Source organism: Camelus ferus, chromosome X (genome assembly GCF_009834535.1).
Source record: "Camelus ferus isolate YT-003-E chromosome X, BCGSAC_Cfer_1.0, whole genome shotgun sequence".
Taxonomy (NCBI): Eukaryota; Metazoa; Chordata; class Mammalia; order Artiodactyla; family Camelidae; genus Camelus; species Camelus ferus.
In genome coordinates, this window is record NC_045732.1 from 47,610,308 (window position 1) to 47,625,517 (window position 15,210).

The 15,210-nt window shown below is 47.1% G+C and overlaps 1 protein-coding gene across 1 annotated transcript; it reads right to left on the reverse strand.

Moving 5' to 3' along the window:
- Window positions 1-10,999: 10,999 nt before the first annotated feature.
- Window positions 11,000-14,972, reverse strand: LOC116662101 (uncharacterized protein CXorf49 homolog). Its single transcript, XM_032475393.1, has 6 exons — window positions 13,387-14,972; window positions 12,614-12,770; window positions 12,016-12,092; window positions 11,709-11,754; window positions 11,276-11,317; window positions 11,000-11,171 (listed from the first exon to the last, which is right to left on the reverse strand). Exons 1-5 carry the CDS (start codon window positions 14,608-14,610, stop codon window positions 11,277-11,279), a joined length of 1,545 nt encoding a protein of 514 aa, XP_032331284.1. The 5' UTR covers window positions 14,611-14,972; the 3' UTR covers window positions 11,000-11,171; window position 11,276.
- Between the last annotated feature and the right edge of the window lie 238 nt (window positions 14,973-15,210).

Below are 15,210 nucleotides of genomic sequence, written 5' to 3' on the forward strand. Positions count from 1 at the left end.
AAGAAGAAATAAGTGATGAGGAGATAGGCAGTTTATCTAAGAGTTTAAAGTAATGATGGCAAAGATGTTCAGAGAACTCAAGAAGACTACAGATGCACAGAGTGAAGTTTTTAGCAAAGAGTTGGAAAATATAAAGAATATCCAGAGCTGAAGAATAAAATCACTGAAATGAATAACACACTAGAAGGAACCAAGAATAGACTAAATAAGGCAGAAGAACAGATCAATGAGCTAGAAGACAGATTAGTGGAAATCACTACTGCAGAACAGAAAAAAGAAAAAAGAATGAATAGAAATGAGGGTAGTTTAAGAGAACTCTGGGACAACATGAAGTGCACTAATATTCACATTATAGGGATCCCAGAAAGGAAAGAGAGAAAGGACCTGAGAAAATTTTGGAGAGATAATAACCAAAAATTTCCCCAACTTGGGAAAGGAAACAGTCACCCAAGTCCAGGAAGTACAGAGAGTTCCACACAGGATCAATCCAAAGAGGAACACACTGAGGCACATAGTAATCAAATTGACAAAAATTAAGGATAAGGAGAAAATATTAAAATTACCAAGAGAAAAGCAACGAATAACATACAAGGGAACTCCCATAGGTTGTCAGCTAACTTTTCAGCAGAAACTCTACAGGCCAGAAGGGAGTGGCACAATACATTTAAAGCGATGAAAGGTAAAGACTTACAACCAAGAATACTCTATCCAGCAAGGCTCTCATTCAGATTTGATGGAGAAATCAAAAGCTTCACAGATAAACAAAAGCTAAAAGATTTCAGCACCACCAAACCAGCTTTACAACAAATGTTAAAGGACCTTCTCTAGTCATCAAATCATAAGAAAACAGAACAAAATGAAGAAAGAGGAAAAAAAGACCTACAAAAGATTGCTTTGGCAGTTTGGGGTCTTTTACGGTTGCATATAAATTTTGGAATTGTTTGTTCTAGTTCCATGAAAAATGTCATGAATCTTTTGACAGGGGTTGTATTGGATCTGTAGGTTGCTTTGGGTAGTGTGGCCATTTTGATAATGTTGATTCTTCCAGTCCAAGAGCACAAGATAGCTCTCCATTTCTTTGTATCATCTTCAATTCCCTTCATCAATGTTTTACAGTTTTCAGAGTATAGGTAACCTCCTTGGTTAGGTTTATTTCTAGGTATTTTGTTGTTTTTGATGCAATGGATATTTTTATGCCAGTTATAAAATTCTGGTTTTTGAAATGAAAAGAAAAAAAAAAAGTGAATGAAGGGCCGCAAATGGCAAAATCCTTCTTTCTTATGGGTGAGTTGTATTCCATGACATATATATGCTTCATCTTCTTTATCCATTCATTTATTGATGTGCACTTAGGATGCTTCCATATCTTGGCAATTACAAACAATGTTGTTGTTAATAGCAGGGTATGTGTATCTTTTTGAATTAATTCTTATTTTGTGGTTGACTTTATTCCTTTGATAACTATGTACATTTTAAAAGCTAAAGCTCTAAACATTCTTAGAAACAATGAATAGTACATATATGTAAATTTTCAAAAGATGTTCAGTATATTGTGTATATGTATTTACATGCAATATATTGTATACATGCAGTCAAACTGTAACAATTCTACCTGATAAAACTGAAAAAGAAAAAAAACAAGAATTAAAAGGAATTAAGAAAGCCCATAGGTTCTTTTGGGACACCATCAGAAGAAATAATATACATATCATTAGAGTACATTAGGAGAAGAGAGGAAGAAAGGGGTAGAAAGCTGATTTAAAGAACTAATGGCTTAGAACCTCCCAAACATGGGGAGAGATTTGGACATCCAAGTTCATGAAGCTAAAAGGTAACCCCTAAACTTAAATCCAAAATAGTTTTCTCTAAGATAGATATCATAAAACTGTACGTAATCAAAGACAAAGTGAGAATTTTAAAGGCAGCTATACAAAAAGAAATATTTCATACACAGTAATCCCTGTAAGTCTATAACTGAATTTCTTAGCAGAGACCTTACAGGCCAGGAGAGAATGAGGTGATATATTCAACGTGATTAAAGAAAGGAAATTTCAACCAAGAAGACTTTACCAGCAAAGTTGTCCTTCAGAAATGAAGACAAGATGGAGAGAGAGAGATCAAGGTGATAGAGTAGGAGGATGCTGGGCTCACCTCTACTCACAAATACATCAAAATTACAAGTGTCTATAGAGTGACTCTCACTTAAATCAAAGTCGGGACAAGCAGAACAGTTCTACAACAAAGGCTATAAAGAAAAATCCACATGGAGACTGGTAGGAAGAGAGGAGATGCAATCTGGTCAGGACCCACACCCCTAGTAGGGGACACAGAAGGAGAGGGGATATCATAGGCTCTGGGATCCTCCCTGGGGAGGGATGGCTTTGAGCCACATACGAGGCTCCCTAATCCCAGGGTCCAACCCCAGGAAGACAAGCTCCCTTAGCTGGCTTGAAAATCAGCGGGGCTTACCAGAAGGCTGTAAGAAATGGAGACTACTCTTGAAGAGTGCATGCACAGATTTACCTATTCCCAGTCACAGCATGGAGGCAGCAGACTGAAAACTGCCTGGGGCTCTGGCCAGATTCCTAGGACCTACCCAGTGAGCCATCAGCCTGCACCAAACTTCTGCTCTAGCCCCTCTTGCTCCAGCACCGCTCCTTACTGAGATGGAGACTGCCGTTGCCAATGAGTGTGTGCGTGCACTTGGAGGAAACAGAGCCAGCTCAGACCCTGGCCCTGCCTCTGACTACTTGGAGACAGTCATTGCCAGCTCATGCATCCCTGCACACACTCCAGAGGAAGTCAAGCTGAGCACAGAGTGGAGACTCCCATCACAGGAGCTCACTTCCCAGTGCAGGGGGTGTGGCCAGCTCAGTGGTGTGGTACCAACTCCTCCAGACCCAACCCCTCTGGCTCAGACCCAGCCCCTCCAGTCTCTAACCAGGTGTGCATGGTGGGGAAAAAGTGAAACCAACACAGAAGTGCAGTCCCAAGCCCTCAGGCCCCAGCCACATCCCAGACCAAGGAGATTGCCATCACACCCCAGAGGAACCCAACTCCCTCAGGGCTCTTAATCCAGCTCCTTGGACCCCAACCCCACACCTGATAGGGCAGTGACAGCCACTTAGCATAGGAGAAGCCCCAGATCACACCTTGTTCTGGCTCTAGCTCCTTCAACTCCAGCCCTATCTCCCACTAGGGCAGTGGCTTCCACCACATCCCAGGGGAAGATGCAGCCCATGTTCACTTCATATCCAGCTCTCCTACCAAAGCCACTAGGCACACACAGGCTGCACAGGAATCATCCCACACAAGGAAACACTCTCAAGTCCAGGATAGATAACTGTTTCATCTAATTTCATAGAACAGAGAAAGTTTTAAAAAATGAGAAGACAGGGGGAGGGTATAGCTCAAGTGGTAGAGTGCATGCTTAGCATGCATGAGGTCGTGGGTTCAATCCCCAGAACCTCCTCTAAAAAAGTAAATCAATAAATAAACCTAATTACCTCCCCCTAACCAAAAGCAATAACAACAACAACAACAACAACAACAAAATGAGAAGACAGAGGAATATGTTTCAAATGAAAGAACAAGAAAAACGCAAAAAAAAAAAAAGACCTAATGAAACAGCAATAAATAATTTAACTGGTGAAGAGTTCAAAGCAATAGTAATAAGAATGCTAACTGAACTGGGGAAAAGAATAGATGAACCTAGTGAGAATTTTAAACAAAGAACTAGAAAATATAAAAAGAACCAGTAATGAAGAATAAAAACCATATGATCATCTCAATAGATGCAGAAAAAGCTTTTGATAAAATCAACATCCATTTATGATAAAAACTCTCCACAAAGTGGGCATAGATGGAACATACTTCAACATAATAAAGGCCATATATGACAAACCCACAGCTAACATCATACTAAATGGGGAAAAGCTGAAAGCATTTCCTCTCAGATCAGGAACGAGACAAAGATGCCCACTCTTGATACTTTTATTCAACATAGTTTTGGAAGTCTTAACCACAGTAGTCATAGGAAAAAAAGAAATAAAAGGAATCCAAATTGGAAAAGAAGTACAACTGTCATTGTTTGCAGATGACATGATATTATAGACATAAATCCTAAAGGTGCTACCAGAAAACTACTATAGCTCATCAATTAATTCAGCAAGGTTGCAGAATACAAAATTAATATACAGAAATCAGTTGCATTTCTATACACTAATCACAAAATAGCAGAAAAAGAAATTAAAGAAACAATGCCATTTACCATCACACTAAAAAGAATAAAATACCTAGGAATAAACCTACCCAAGGAGGCAAAAGACCTGTACTCTGAAAACTATAAAACACCAATGAAAGAAATTGAAGACAACATAAACAAATGGAGAGATATACCATGTTCTTGGATTGGAAGAAGCAATATTGTTAAAATGGCCATACTACCCAAAGCAATATACAGATTCAATGCAATCCCTATCAAATTACCAATGATGTTTTTCACAGAGCTGGAACAAAAATTGTTAACATTTGTATGGAAACACAGAAGACCCTGAATAGCCAAAACAATCTTGAAAAAGAAGAACAGATCTGGGGGAAATCTTGCTCCCTGATGTCAGACTATACTACAAAGCTAAAGTAATCAAAAGAGTATGGTACTGGCACAAAAACAGACACATAGATCAATGGAACAGGATAGAAAGTCCAGAAATATACCCACACACTTATGGCCAGTTAATTTACAACAAAGGAACAAAGACTATACAATGGAGAAAAAGTCTCTTCAACAAGTGGTGCTGGGAAAACTGGACAGCTACATGTAAAAGACTGACATTAGAACATTCTCTAACATCATATACAAAAATAAACTCAAAATGGATTAAAGACCTAAATGTAAGACCAGATACTATAAAACTCCTAGAGGAAAACATAGGCAGAACACTCTTTAACATAAATCAAGCAATTTTTTTGGATCCATTTCCTAGAGTAATGGAAATAAAAACAAAAATAAACAAAAGATCCTAATTAAACTTAAAAGCTTCTGCACAGCAAAGGAAACCATAAACAAAACTAAAAAACAACCTTCAGATTGGAAGAAAATATTTGCAAATGATGTGACCAACAAGGGATTAATTTCCAAAATATATAAACAGCTCATACAGCTTAATATCAAAAAAAACAAACAACCTCATCAAAAAGTGGGCAGAAGGCCTAAATAGACATTTCTCCAAAGAAGATACACAGTTGGCCAATAAGCACATGAAAAAATGCTCAATATCACTAATTATCAGAGAAATGCAAATGAAAACTACAATGAGATATCACCTCACACCAGTCAGAATGTCCATCATTTAAAAGTCTACAAGTAATAAATGCTGGAGAGGGTGTGGAGAAAAGGGAACCCTCCTACACTGTCAGTGGGAATGTAAATTGGTGCAGCCACTGTGGAGAACAGCAAGGAGGATCCTTAAAAAAAAAATTACCATATGATTCAGCAATCCCACTCTTGGGCATATCTCCAGAGAATACTCTAATTTGAAAAGATACATGCACCCCACTGTTCATAGTAGCACAATTTACCATAGCCAAGACATGGAAACAACCTAAATGTCCATCAACAGATGACTGGATAAAGAAGATGTGGGGTATATATCTATATATAGATATAGGTGTATATAGATATAGATATATACCCCACATCTATATATAGATATAGATATATAATGGAATATTACTCAGCCATAAAAATTAAATTATGCCATTTACAGCAGTACAGATGGATCTGGAGATTGTAATTCTAAGTGAAGTAAGAGAAAGAGAAAGAAAAATACCATATAATATCACTCATATGTGGAATCTAAAAGAAAGAAAGAAAGAAAGAAAGAAAGAAAGAAAGAAAGAAAGAAAGAAAGAAAGAAAGAAAAGAAACACAAATGAACTTATTTACAAAACAAAAATAGACTCACAGACATAGAAAACAAATTTATGGTTACCAGGGGAGAAAGGGGGTGGGGAGGGATAAATTGGGAGTTCAGGATTTACAGATATTAACTACTATATAAAAATAGATTAAAAAATAAGTTTCTTCTGTATAGCACAGTGAACTATAGTCAACATATTGTAGCAATCTATAATGAAAAAGAATATGAAAATAAAAAAATATATATACATGTATGACTGAAACAGTATGCTTGCTGTACACCAGAAATTGACAGAACATTGTAAACTGACTATATTTAAAAAGTGACAGAAATGAAACTAGAAAAAAAACTGGACTAGATTGTCAAAAATGACAACGTCATGCATGGCCAAAAAAGTCTGGGAAATTGTTCTAGTTTTCTATGGACACTAAAGAGACATGACAACTGAATGGAATGCATGTTCTTTTATTGGAAGCAGGAGTTTTTAAAGAAGTAGGTACAAATAACAGTTTGGGGAGGTTCATGAATTTTAAATGAGGGTATACAGTAGGCCATTGTATTGTCTGAATGTTAAATTTTCTGTGTGATAACTGCATTAAGATTTTGTAGCAAATACTTATTTTTCCTAAGAGAAACATGTTGAAATATTTAGGGACAATGTATTATAACATGTTCTAATAACTCAACTGATTCAACAAAGCAAGTAAAATACACATACATACAGTTTGAAAGGAGAGGAAATATGACAAAAGTTATAAAATGTTTACAAAGGGTGAGTCCAGGTGAAGGATGAAAGTGTGTTGCTTGCAACTTTCTTGTATAAATATCTGTAGGACAGATATTTTCAAAAATAAAATTTGGGAGAACAGAGGATATTATGGACCATTTTATTCCAATTAATTTGAAAACAGAAAAAGGTCACCAATTTCCACTAAAATATAACTTGGCAAAACTGACTCAAGTAGGAATAGCCAACCGGAATTATTCCATAATCATAAAGAAATATACCAGTAATCAAAACACTTTTGAAAAGAAAATCCTCCAGCCTTCCTCACTGAATTCTGACAAACATCCTAGGCATAAATATTTTCAATTTGTCACAAAATCTTAGAAAAAATAGAAAAGGTAGGACATTCCTCAACTCATTCTCTGAGGATGGAATAACCTTGATACTAAATCCTGTCAAGAACAGTTTAAAAAAGGAAAATCACAGGTCAATCATAGGCTCATAGCATAGAAGCAAGAATCAGAAACAGAACATTAGCAAACAGAATCCAACAGGATATAAAAAGGAAAAAGCACAATATGCCGTGACTGTATTCATCCCAGGAATACAAACTTGATTTAATTTCAGAAAATAAGGTAATATAACATTCTGCGTTAGCAGATTATAGGAGAAAAATATGATTTTCATGTTTAGAAAAAATAAATATAAGTATCCACTCATAATGTACTTTTTATAATTTTTGAAAATATAGGATTATTGACAAGGCCTACGAGTCTTTAAATACATTCTGTTATAGAACCATCACTATAGTCAAAACAAAAATAATGCTCTTTGGTAGTTTAACTCCTCTCAACCCCCAGACTCTGGCAACCACCAGTCTGTTTTCTCTCCCTATAGTTTGGCCTTTTCAAGAATATAAAATAAATGGAATCATGCAGTATGTAGACTTACCTACTTGGATTCCTTCATAGAAAGGGACACATGGGGACTCCTGGAGGTACAATGTACCTTTCTGTCATCTGGGTACAATCACATGGATTGATCACTTTAAAATTATTTATCAGATTGAAGGCTTATGTTCTCTACAATCTGTATATGTATAGTGTGTTTGACTTATATTTAATTCAATGTAACTTATCTTTTATATCTTTGGAAGGGTTATTTTATTAAATAGCAATTGTAAACCCTTTAAAAGAAAGTGGATGATTATTGTAAAAGTTAGGAGGGTAGGTAGCTCAAGAGGACAAGGGGCGGGGGAAGTCATTGCGGACGAAAAAGAGGGTCCAAAATTGTGGCCTGTCCACCTACATCTCAGTGTTACTTACCAGGACTTTGACATTGCACAGCAAAGGGACATACAGCACCCGACAGTCACTCAAATGGTGCACCCTGGGATCAAGCAGAGAAAGTCCACATGGCGACTTTGGCAGTCCCACTGTGCCTGGCTGAGCCTGGCCAAAATAAGTGAGAGTATCCCCACCTTAAGTCAGCTGAGTAGTAACAGTTATTGCACCTACAACTGTAACCACCTTTGCCCATAGGGGTCACATATTACTGCATTGTAGGGATTAGGACCTATACACCTTTGGGCACGATTACTATGCACACCCACCCCACCCAGCTCCCTCTGCAGGGCTCACCTCATTCTGCCTTCCTTGTTTGTGCCAGGCCCCCAAGAGTCCAGAGAGAGCAGTGGCGGGTTCTGGGGCTGCTGCTGGTGGTGTGGAGGTGAGGTGGAGAGGGGACATTTGCCCAGGAGTTGGACAGGGAGCAGGATCAGGAAGAATGGGGCCTAGAACCGTCTAGGCCAACCGCCACTGCCTCCCTAGCTGGAGAGGAGCCTTGAGGGGAAAGGCAAAGCGGGTGCACTGAATGAGGGCGAGGTTCTGACCTCCACATCCATCCTGGGGCCCAGATGTGTTTCTTTGACCTGTGCCTCAGGACCTGCCAATTATTTCCTTCTGGAACTGGAAGGCTCGGGCCTGAGCCACTGCCTGTGATGTACGTGTTCCCAGAAACAATATTGTGTGGAAGTTGGTCTGAATATGGAACAGAGAGATTGTGTGCTCAGAGCGGGGAAGGGAGGCTGGAAAAATGAATCACCAAGGGCTGTATTCAGGCCATGCCATGTCCCCTTTGACAAGCTTCTCCACTTCCTCACCCTGGCAAACACCACCCTGTACCCCATCCCCTGGGCAGGGCTGGTGCTGATGCTGGACTTCCCCCTAGTCACAACTTGCCCTCATGTCTCAGTGGGTAGAAACCCCAGCTGGAAAGTCTCTGCCAAACTTAGTCACTCAGACAGCAGCGCACTAGGTCACCCCGCCAAGAACTAGCCAGTGGGTCAGGTTCAGGGTCAAAGCTGTAACCTCAGCAATCAAGACGACCTTCTCCTGGGAGGGGTTGGAAGTGGAAGGATTAAGTCCCCCGAACGTTCTTTGCCAGCCCTCAAGCCTGTGACTGTCCCATCCCACATGTGATAGTCTGTCTACCTGAGCTCATGCCACGTGGGTGGGAAGGGAGCCAGGGTGAGAATATGGGGGAGGGTGGAACCAGGGGCACCCCATTGTCCAGGTGCAGTCACCTCTTACTTCCCATCCTCACTGTGCCCATCCTGCCTGTTTCCCGGGTTCCTCATGTTCGGCGTCTCCTACGTGGGTCCCCCTGCTTCTAAGATGAGCAGAGTCCCAGCTACTCTGAGGAGCCATCCTTCCCATTCTCAATCCATCCAGACGCACAGTGGTTGTCAGATGTTTTCGAATCACACAGTAGGACCCAGAGCCTCCTCCAGCCACTCCAACATTTTGAGCGTCCTGACACCTCGTTGTAGGCTTTCATGCCTTGTGAAACATCCCTCTCCTACGTTTTGGGAATTTAACAACACTCCTGGAATAAAGGAGATGTGAAACTTGCTTTTGCTCATTCAATGCTTTAGAGATTCTTGACCACAGTCTGTACTCCCTTTCCTCCCTGAGTCACATCTTTCTCCCTCAAGGGAGATTGTCCCTGATGAAATTTATTCACAAACACAGACACAGACAACTTTAATGCTCTGTCTACAATCATACCCCCGCTTTTGTTTATTAAACCCCTGATTTCTCAGGAAGGGTGACCAGCAGAACCTGGCTATACCTCACTCAATACAAATATGCGCCTCTGAGTCTCAGGCTGGCACAGCACTGGGTCTTGGCTGAGGGAAGGAAGTGATTCCCAACCTCCAGTGAGGGGGAAATCTAACATGCAGTTTAGACTCAATCATCTGTGCCCTAAAAAGATAGTCTGGGAGATTGAGCTGGGACACGGAAACATCATTTCCATGAAAATCTTTGTCATGGGGCTGGTCAACACTCCTTGACTGGGACCAGGAAAGAACACTGAGACCTACCAACCCCACTTGACATAGAATTGAATGGTCACTTTCCACCCAAGGGTAAGGAGGCAACCAGGCTGGAGGAGGGCGGTCAGCTGGCCGGGCAGGGAGGATGTGAAAGCTCCAAGGGCTGGACCATCCACGTCTAGCTGCTGGCGGGCAGTCTCCCCCAGGTTGGCACCAAACAGACGCCTTTCCCCTAACTCCAGCCAGAGACGACCCTGTGCTTTTCTCCCGTGTTCCCTGTACCTTCCCTCTTGCTCTGAAATCCACCGGGCCGTGACTTCTGCCTCCATCCCTCTACTGAACCCGCGGAGACAGACATGACAAGACTGGTAACCCAGGATCAGTAGTGAGAGCTAAGGAGGACAGGAGGACGACTCGCAGGTTCCTGGGTGAGATGTCCCTGTGCATGGTGGCACCAGGGGGAGGTAGGGACCTCACAGGCAGGATGGGGTCTCAGGAGAGGGAAGATGAGCTCAACTGTGCCTGTTTAACACCTGCTGAAGTGCACGTGCAGGAAGGCCACCGACGGCAAGCCAGGGGAGGGATCGAGGGTGCTCTGACAGCAAAGCAGGGTGGATGGAGGGGGGAAGCAGGATGGTGATCCCACTGAGGGAAAGGGGCATGGGAGCTCTGGAAGGGGTCATGGGTTCCTGGTGATGGGGAGGGGGAACGGCAGCGATGAATGGGAACCGCCGGACCCCAAAGGAGGAGGGGTTTGGAGGGAACTGGAAGACGGCCTCCAGGGGAAGGGGAGGACATGCCAGTGCGGACAGGCAGAGCCCACACCAAACCCAGAGCCAGGCACTCTGCAGGCCTGACTGCAGGGATGGGAGCAGAGGCTCCCCGGACTCCCCACAGGGAGAAGGCCCACCACAGGATGCCAGAGGGACTGTTCTGGAAAAGGCTCTGACACCGAACAGCTCCTGCCCCGCTCCTGCCCACTCCCCTGCCTCCCCAGAGAGAGGACAGACCACAGACCGTGAGAGGTACTTTAATTGGAAACTGCTGTGAAACGGGTGGGGCGGGAGCAAACAAGAGAGAGGAGGAGGCCCTGGCTGAGGTAGAGCAGGAGGGAACGAGCTTGGCCACAGCTCCCGGGCCCCAGAGGTATCAGCGGCTCCTCTTGCATGAAGATGCTGGGCTCAACCTGTGAGACAGCACAGTCAGGGAAGAGCCTCAAGCCAGGGCCAGCCCTCGGCCCTGCTCAACAGCCAGGACTGTGGCGAGGGGTATGGTGTGTGTAACACTCACTTCACAGGATCTGGAACTTGTAAGCCAGGTTCTCCATGGCCGCTGAAACGGGGAGAGGCATAAGCTGGCACTCCAGACATAGGGATATAGAAGCCCAAGCCCTGTCCCCATGGCGAACCGCCCAGCCCTGCAACCTGAAACCCCCTCCTGCCCAGATGCAAAGAGCCCTGGGCCTGATTCACTCCACCACCACCTGAACTAAATGTGGAAATGTTTCCTAAAGGGAACCAAAGTGTGCAAGCAGCTCTCAGGCTCTGGGCCATGTCAGGACCATTCAGAACATGCAGCAGGCTCCAGGGCCAGGCCTGCTAGGTCTCCTCCCCGCAGGCATGCTCGTCCCTGAGGGGCTGCCTGCACCTGCAGCCCACCCCACCCCAAGCGCCCACCCGGGTTCTGCACGAACACACCGCTCTCTGCCCCTGGTTCCTCATACCGAGTTGCTCCTTGAGGCTGTCTATTTCTCTCTGCAGCACGGGACACTAGGTCAGGAGACACCGGAAAGAGAAATGATTAGTATATTCTGGCCTCCTCTCTCCTTCACCTTCCCCTCTCCTCCCGACTCTACATCCCAAAGCCCCGCGGCTAGACTGGCTCAGGCTCCCCAGGGGAAAGGACGTGGGCTCCCTTCGTAGGCTGTGGGTTGGGGGCAGGGAAGCAGGCCGCACAGAAGTCAGTTTAACCTAAACACAGATCCTCCCATGTAGTTTGGGCCTGTTTCCAAGAACCAGAGGAAGCATTACCCGAGGACAGCCCTGCGCTCCTGGTGCCTGCTGCTGCCTTTCTGGTCTTGGGGGCTGGTCGAGTGGTTCCTGGTCACCTACAGGGAAAGGACACACAATCCAGCTTCTCAGGCTCCCAGTGAGGTGGACAGGGCCTAGCAGGGTCTAACCGGAGGTGAGGCAGCACCACCCCCTACTGGTAACAAGCCAGTCCTGCTCCCCCCAGCGGCTCCAACCTTCTGTCTAAGCCTGCCTCCTCTCTTCCCCAGGGGCAGCCATTCCCCAACTGTGGTCCCCAGAGACTGTGGCTCTGGGTTCGACCCCCTCAGAAGCTGCAGCCACATCCAGCAGCTGGGGGAACAAAGTGGGTGAACAGGACTTAACAGCGTAGGCTGTTCCTCCGCAAGTCTATGTCCACAGTTGCAGTTTGGGGCACTGCCACCATCACCCCTGCCCCAGAAACCCCACACAGAGGATGATGTGGCCCGAGACAACCATTGACCTCACCCCATCTCCTGGGGGAGAAGTTGCCTGGGAGCAAGGCTGAGCCCCCAGCAGAGACAGCAAGAGGTTTCTCTCCTCGTCCCCTCACCCCTCCTATCAAACCCAGGAGACTCACCTGGGGGTGCAGGCCCTCTGGGCATGTCGTCTCCCTGGTTCCGGGCCAGGGGCTCTAAGCGTCCTGAATCCTGGGAGGCTCTGGTATTGAGGTTACCACTGCTGGATTCCCCACGATGTCCGCACGAAAAAGATCGCACTCGCCTGTGTGTTGGAAGCTGAAACAAAATTTCTTACCAATTTGGATTCAGGATGTGTGTGTGTGTTTACTTGGTTGCATGTGTATCTATGTTTGTGTGTGGGTGAGAGAGAACCTGTTTCGAGGCTGGGGTAAGGCAGGGGACTGGAGTGGAATGTGACAGGCTGGTCTCATCAGCACTTTCTCCCTCAGTCAGCCCCAGGCCAGCAGACAGAGTTGAGCCAGGGACAACAGTGGGGTACTAAGAAAGCTCAGGCCCCCTGCAAGGAACAGCTAGGAAATAGGAATCAGGAAGCTGATGACTCTAATCACTGAAGTTTTGTTCCCCAAACTTCTAAGGGGTCCCCTGATCCAATTTCAGCTACCAGTTCACCCTTCCATCCCAGCCTCTGTCTGGGAGAGGAGGCCGGATACCAGCCATGGGGGGGGGGAACAGTGACCCCCACACCCCAAGGGAAACCTTAGTGTTTGTCCCTAGTAGAACAACCCCGATCTGGCATCCTAATGACCCAATGACCCAGGGGAGCCCAATGACCACCCCTGAGGGATGGACAGAAGGAGCACAGGTAAAGAACTTTGTGGTGGGGGGCGGTGGGAGGGGGAAGGGGGAGAGAGGAGGAGCATGGCCTACTCACTTGGCCCTTTGCGACTGGGTCTCTATTTGGGTCCTTGTCTTCTCTTGCCACCGCAGGTTCGGACACCCTTGCCCTCCTGGCCACGGATTTCTTGCCAGTGCCGCTGTGCTTGGACTGTTTGGTTCCCGAAGGGACCGAGGAATACCTCTTGGACCTCCCAAGCAGCGGAATACCAGAGATTGGGGGGAAGGTGGCCGGTTCCAGGGGAGCTGCCGAGACTTGCTGCCCCCAGGGAGGGAAATTTCTCCCCAGGGCCAGGTTGGAGGCACCCTGGAGGGATTTCTTCTCCTTGGCCCCCTTCCTCCTAGGAGTGGCCTGGGGCAGGCTGCTCACAGCAGCAGCATGTCCGGGGTAGGGCCTGTTCCCTGCCTTCCCCCAGAGCATGCTTTGCATTTTCTTAGGGGAAGACATTTCCAGCTCCCCAGCGTCCTGCCTTTCCACAACCGAAGTGAGTCCCTTGGGAGCGGAGGGCAGGAAATTCTCCCTGACTTGGAAAGCCGAGTGTCTGGCTGTGTCCCTCGGATCCTTAGAGCTGCGGGGTTTGACCTGGCCTCCTTCTTTGAGGCAAATGCTCACTCTAATCGGCTGGAGCTCACTGAACTCATCTGACGACTCGGTGTCTGAAGGCGGCCCCACCAGGCCTTCCATGAAGGACCGCGGGCGATCGGCAGCCGCCTTCATCCTGCTCTTCGTGCCTCTCTTAGGCGTCCCCCAGGTCCGGCCCCCCTCAGCCCCATCAGGCGGGAGAGGGCCGGCCACAGCCGGCTGCGCTTCTCCACAGCTCTGGGCGGCCGCGCCTCGACCGCCGGGAGCCGCCTTGGGCCCGGCCCACAGGCGGGACTCTCTGGCGGCTGAGCTCACCCGGGACGGGTATCTGCGGACGCCCAGCACGTCCCGGTCGGTCAGCTGCTGCAGGATGGCGGCCGCAGACTCGTCGGCCAGGTCCCGGGCGTCCCCCTTGTCGTCCGCTGAGGAGCCGGGTCGGCCTTCGCGGCCCCAGAGCACCGGCCCTCCTGCTTCCAGCACCACCCGCTCGGACTCGAAGCCCTTGGGGGCCGCGAAGCCGCCCCCGCCCTCGCCCTGGCCGATCCGCGGCGCCCCGGGGTTGGGGCCGGGGGCGGGTCGCCCCCGGGCTCTGCGGCCGGCCTGGCGGACGCCGTCCCGCTCGCCGCCCTCTGGGCCGAAACCCGCTTCCGAAACAGACACCTTATCCGGGGAGCTCATGTCGCGACCGGGGCGGCCTCGCTTCAGGGGCGTCAACTGATCGCCCGGGTCCCGGTCGCGCTCACAACCGTGGTCACGGAGGCTGAGGCAGGTGGCCTTCTGAGGCGGCGTCAGGCACCACTGGCGCCACACGAGATCACCTCACACGACGCGCGGCTGTCGCTGCGAGGTTAACGACCGCGCTGGGGCCTCCTTATTGGTCCGGCCTCCGCCAACCAGCGCGCGCCTTGTTGGCCCGCCCCTCGAGGCCCAACCAATGGGGTCAGGGCCTCTGGTTCGCCGCCAAGTCCCAAGGTGGTCGGGCAGTTGGCGAGTTGGCAGCAGAGCTGGTGATGTTTAGAATGCGGCTGTCAGGCCTCTTGTCGCACCTCTTCCTATCCTGGCTCCCCTTTCCGATTAGAGTCACAGCTCCGAGCCACTGTGTCCCCTGTACAAAAGGGATTGGAGGCGAGGGGGCTTCTCTCGGGGGTGGTGAGGAGAAACCACAGGATGGAGTCTCTGGGTGCCTAGTGAGGGCAGAAAGCCCTTAGCAGCCTCCCATCTAGCCCAAGCCTTACACCCAAGAGGAGAATGGGCACAGTGATCAGGGGTCCACATACT

Bases quoted from the DNA above. Each gene is read 5' to 3' on its own strand.
- LOC116662101 (XM_032475393.1), bottom strand. From the start codon at position 14,610: ATGAGCTCCCCGGATAAGGTGTCTGTTTCGGAAGCGGGTTTCGGCCCA. The intron at 12,093-12,613 runs GTGAGTCTCCTG...CTTTCCCTGTAG, and splicing joins CAGAGGGCCTGCACCCCCAG to GTGACCAGGAACCACTCGAC. The intron at 11,318-11,708 runs GTATGAGGAACC...TCCCCGTTTCAG, and splicing joins CAGCCTCAAGGAGCAACTCG to CGGCCATGGAGAACCTGGCT.